Raw genomic sequence first — 5,143 nt, 5'->3', positions numbered from 1 at the left:
TTCCGGCCCCGCGAGGCCCCCCCTCGTTGGCGCGCCACGTCTTTGGGGCTGCCCACGGTAGTGCCCAATGAATTTGTAGTTTTTTGGTTTTTTTTAAAAGTCTACTTTAAAAGGTCAATTCATTTCCTATTCTCCTGGAAAAAGTGACGGTCATAAAGTATATTTAAATAATTTTCAATGCTGTGTGGAAGCAAGACAGAAGCAGTAAAAAAAAAAATTATATATACATTCTTCAGGCGCCGGTTGGGGACCTTTTTCCGTCGCGCGCCAACCGGAAGGTCCCTGGCTTAGGAGCTAATGGAGGACGCCGGCGGCTTGGCGTTGGCGGTTGTTTAGGGCTTGAAGGAAACTGAGGATCTGTCGGATATCTACGCCATCCTCCTGGCTGCAGGGTAAAGAGACAGCTCCCCGACCTCCCCGAGACCGGGGAGGCGGATAGCGGCCATGTAGGAGGGTGGGCCGAGCCTGTGGCAGGGGTTTCTGAGGCATCTTAGGCCCGAGAGGTACGGGAAAGGGAATGCTTGGGGCGGCTTTAGGGAATCGTCTCCCGTTTCCGTTCACAGTGTGGGAACCAGGCCTGGCTCAAAATAAGCTTTCTAGAAACTGCCTACCTTTTAGGCGCTGGGGGAGGTGTGAGAAGGAGCAGGAGGGACGTCTTCTTCTGGAGAAAGTAAACGACACACGGGAGGGTGGGAAGATCGAGGGTGTTAAAAGTGTAAATAATGGAAACAGCCTTTGAAATCAAGACTTTTGTATTTGTATTTTGGCATTTGGGCGATTTGTTTCCTTCTCTGATCCTCATGCGGTGATGTTCTTTTGGCACATGGAGAGGGGTGGAGGGGGCAATCACAGGCTCATTTCCTAGTATTCACAGGCAGGAGATAGAAGTGGGGGAAATCAAAATTTACCAAGTTTGGGCCGTTACTGGTTCCTGGTATATTGTTCTTGGCTGGTCTGCTTCCAGATTGCAACTTCCTCCATTTCCCAAGATAACAATATTTGGGGAACCTGGATCCAACTATGTTTGGGGAAAATGAATTCCAAAGATAGTAATGGATAGCATAGGCTGTAAAGCTTTTCCAGGTTTCAGAAGTGGCCTGTGGTTTCCTCTGTTGCTTTCTAAAAAATTCTTTATTTTTAACGTAATCAGTCCTGCAACACGGATCACATTAACAACATGGTAGGGCTTTCATTGTAAATTGTGTTGTTGATAACTGGAGATTTGAAATTATGTTTGCAATTTTATAGTAAGAGCAAGATGCAACAATAAATTATGTCTGAGAATCACATTCACTACTTTTCAATTAAGAGCAACTGCAACACATTCTCTGCCTATTTTTTACCCAGACTTTAAGCTGGGCACAACTTTCCCCTGGAAATTTCCCAATGTCTAAGCCCTACTGGGTGTGTGTGTATCTGTGTTTCTGTGTCTGTATGTTTTTTCTATTTTTCTTCTTGTAGGTCATTTCTCACTCCCTTCTTGTTCCATCTCAAGGCTTTTTCCTTCTTTCCCTGTGATCCTAGAAGAACATTCCTTGGTTTCCTTGCTGTTCCTTGGTTTCAAGTAGGAGAATGTATATCTCTCAGGACCTGTTTCCAGACTGAAGGATCTTTTCCTCTCTTAGGCACCCTGCTCTTGCCCAGCCCCAAAATGATTATTATTTTTTTTTTATGACTTTTTTTTTTTTTTTTTTTTTTTTTTTTATTTTTGGCTGTGTTGGGTCTTCGTTTCTGTGCGAGGGCTTTCTCTCGTTGCGGCAAGCGGGGGCCACTCTTCATCGCGGTGCGCGGGCCTCTCACTATCGCGGCCTCTCGTTGCGGAGAACAGGCTCCAGACGCGCAGGCTCAGTAATTGTGGCTCACGGGCCCAGTTGCTCCGCGGCATGTGGGATCTTCCCAGACCAGGGCTCGAACCCGTGTCCCCTGCATTAGCAGGCAGATTCTCAACCACTGCGCCACCAGGGAAGCCCTGATTATTATTTATAAGGACATTTGCTCATAATTTTCTTTTCTCATTTAACAAAACCAAACTCATACATTAATTACACAGTGATCACTTTGAATTTCTCAAGATCCCTTCCTTTTGGAATTGAGGAAAAATAGCTCAGTTTATTTTCCAGCAGTAACTGTGTATAGGTGTAGTTTTGGTAATTCTTTTATGGTAGAAGTGCATCAGTTTGCAGTCTTCAGTTCTGTCTGATGAGAAGAATCCTTTTCTGTGACCGTATACTCCTTTGGGGAGGCTTGCTCCTGAAGTGACAGTTCAGTTTAGAGATACAGTCATGCACATATGAATGGCCTATATATGAAAGATTTTCTTTGCAGCAGTGTTCATAATAGCAAGAGATTGGGAAGAAACTGAATGTTCATCAATAGGGTGTTGGCTAAATGAATTGTGATATACCCGTTCAATGGAATATTATGTAGTTGTAAAATAAAAATGAGAAAGCCTTTTGTTTGTTGCTATCTCAAAAGATAGGTAAAGTGATAAAAAATCAGTTGCACTATGATGTGAGTGTATGATATACAGTACCCAGCTTTTAGTTAAAAAGAGATAATAGACAGTATTAATATATAGTTTTCTTTGTACATACAGAAAATATCTGGAAGGACACAATATAACTTGGTGAAATTGATTCCTCCAGGGAGGAAAAGTGGGTGGCTAGGGAATGGATGGAGTCAGCTTTTTGCTGTGCTTCTGAATTCTGAACCATGTGAAAGTAGAGCCTATTCAAATACAAGTAAATGTAGACCTACTTAGTTTCTATCACAATGGAGTCAAATAGACAGTGTTGGTTTAATGGTACAGATCCCAGCTCCCAGCGATTTTACTACTTGTTATGTGACCTCAGGCAGACAATTTAATTTCTTAGCTCAATTTTCTTATCTGTAAAATTAGTGTAATATTGAGTACTTCATAGGATTCTTGTGAGATTGAAACAGGGTGTATAGTAGCATAGTGCCTGGTATGTAGAAGGCACTCTTAATTATAAGTATGTTGTTCCTCAATAGACCTTACTTTCCTGGTTCTGCTGTCTTCAGCCAGAAGTTCCCATACAGAAATGTCTGTTAAAATAACAGTTGCACAGCTGATATTCTTCTGCTTTTATGTGCCCTTAGCTTGCTTTGACTTGGTATAACCAAGGCCTGGATTGTGGAGTTCTGGGTGGCTCAGTGTTACTGCTACCATGTTCCTGTACAACTTGACCTTGCAGCGAGCCACTGGCATCAGCTTTGCCATTCATGGCAACTTCTCTGGTAAGTTTTTCTATTATTACCTTTCTGAGCTTAACATTTAAAAAAAATTTTTTTTGCCCGCATGACGCGGCTTGTGGGATCTTAGTTCCCTGACCAGGGATTGAACCTGTGCCACCAGTAGTGGAAGTGCGGAGTCCTAACCAATGGACTGCCAGGGAATTCCTAACATTTTTAATATTACTAGTTTTATGCTTCAAATTGCTTTTTCAATATCAAACCTTTTTTCTAAAACAAATTATGAAAAAAATCTTTTAATCATTAGAGAATATTGTAATTTATGTGATGCTTTACAGTTTCTAAAGCACTTTGGAGTACTTGATCTTCCAAAGGACCTTTGGAAAATAAGGTGGCCTGATAAATGATGGCATTGAGCAAATGAGAATGGATTGAGGTGGGTAGGAGTGGCATATCAGATAGGATAGGAAGCCATTTAGGCATTAGATAGTGAGGATCTGTATTAGGGCAGTGAGGATAGAAAGAAAGAGAAAATATGAGTTTGCAACCTGGGTGGCAGAGAAAATGACAGTAACATTGATAGCAGGTTACTTGAGACCAGAGAGTGTGTTTGGGGAAGGAGGAACTTGGATATTTTAAACATTTAGTTTAAAGGTGATGACAACTCATCTGGGTGGAATTACATAGCAGGGAGAGATGGGGACAAGTTGACTGTTACGTATTTGGAGGTGTTGATTGCAGTTATGAAAGCAAGTGAGCTTTTTAGGAGTCAGTTTAGAAATAAACAGCATATATTAGATGGTAGCTTTGAAAGGTCTTTGAGATATAGCTAACAGCCCCAAAAGTTAATATGATTTCTTAGAACAATAGACTTAAAGATGGGCTAGAAAGAGCCTTTGGTAATTTTTAATTTTACGAAGCAAAACATTATATTTTTTTTTGTTTTGTTTTTAAATTATTTATATTTGGCTGCGTTGGGTCTTCATTGCTGCGCGTGGGCTTTCTCTAGTTGTGGCGAGCGGGGGCTACTTTTCGTTGAGGTGCGCGGGCTTCTCATTGCGGTGGCTTCTCTTATTGTGGAGCACGGGCTCTAGGTGTGCGGGCTTCAGTAGTTGTGGCACGCAGGCAACTAATTGCTCCGCGGCATGTGGGATCTTCTGGGACCAGGGCTTGAACCTGTGTCCCCTGCATTGGCAGGCAGATGCTTGACCACTGCGCCACCAGGGAAGTCCCCAAAACATTATATGTTAATGTCGTTTGTAGACGACTCCGAATTACGCAGATTGATGGCAAATCTCAGAAAAATAAAAAGGAAGTTTAAAAATAACTTGTGTGACCATTTTTGAAAAGTTCTTCTTTGATACTACTTTTGTTAGATGCTTTAAATTCTGGGAAAAGTACCTTTTTTTTTTTGCCTTTAAATTTATTTAATTTATTTATTTTTGGCTGCATTGGGTCTTTGTTGCTGCGTGCGGGCTTTCTCTAGTTGCGGTGAGCGGGGGCTACTCTTAGTTGTGGTGCGTGGGCTTCTCATTGTGGTGGCTTTTCTTGTTGCGAAGCATGGGCTCTAGGCGTGTAGGCTTCAGTAGTTGTGGCTCACGGGCTCAGTACTTGTGGCTTGTGGTCTCTAGAGTGCAGGGTCAGTAGTTGTGGCGCACGGGCTTAGTTGCTCTGCGGCCTGTGGGATCTTCCCAGACAAGGGCTCGAACTTGTGTCCCCTGCACTGCATTGGCGGGCGGATTCTTAACCACTGTGTTACCAGGGAGGCCCAGGAAAAGTACCTTTTAAAGTAGAATAAATTAACTTAAAATACTAAGCCCCCCCCCAAAAAAAATACTAAGCCCCCAGCTCAGTTATATTTATCTTTTGTGGCTTTTTTTCTTTTTTTAAATTAATTTATTTTTTTGGCTGTGGCAGGTCTTAGTTGCGG

At 42.3% G+C, this 5,143-nt stretch overlaps 1 protein-coding gene across 2 annotated transcripts in view; it reads left to right on the top strand.

The window, feature by feature from the left end:
- The first annotated feature begins 264 nt into the window (after positions 1 to 264).
- The window catches only part of SF3B3 (splicing factor 3b subunit 3), a 47,580-nt gene continuing 42,701 nt past the window's right edge, over positions 265 to 5,143 (top strand). Inside the window, exons 1-2 of one of the 2 annotated variants that reach the window (XM_036832453.1) lie at positions 265 to 392; positions 3,121 to 3,258. In XM_036832453.1, the coding sequence (XP_036688348.1) occupies positions 3,189 to 3,258 (70 nt within the window). In that variant the 5' untranslated portion in view covers positions 265 to 392; positions 3,121 to 3,188. Of the gene's footprint in view, positions 504 to 3,120; positions 3,259 to 5,143 lie in introns of both variants that reach the window. The other variant, XM_036832454.1, reaches the window with a different exon arrangement.

The sequence above is a fragment of the Balaenoptera musculus genome, chromosome 19, assembly GCF_009873245.2.
Source record: "Balaenoptera musculus isolate JJ_BM4_2016_0621 chromosome 19, mBalMus1.pri.v3, whole genome shotgun sequence".
NCBI lineage: Eukaryota > Metazoa > Chordata > Mammalia > Artiodactyla > Balaenopteridae > Balaenoptera > Balaenoptera musculus.
The sequence above is the reverse complement of the archived record's forward strand: the minus strand, read 5'-3'. Positions and strand labels throughout refer to the sequence as shown.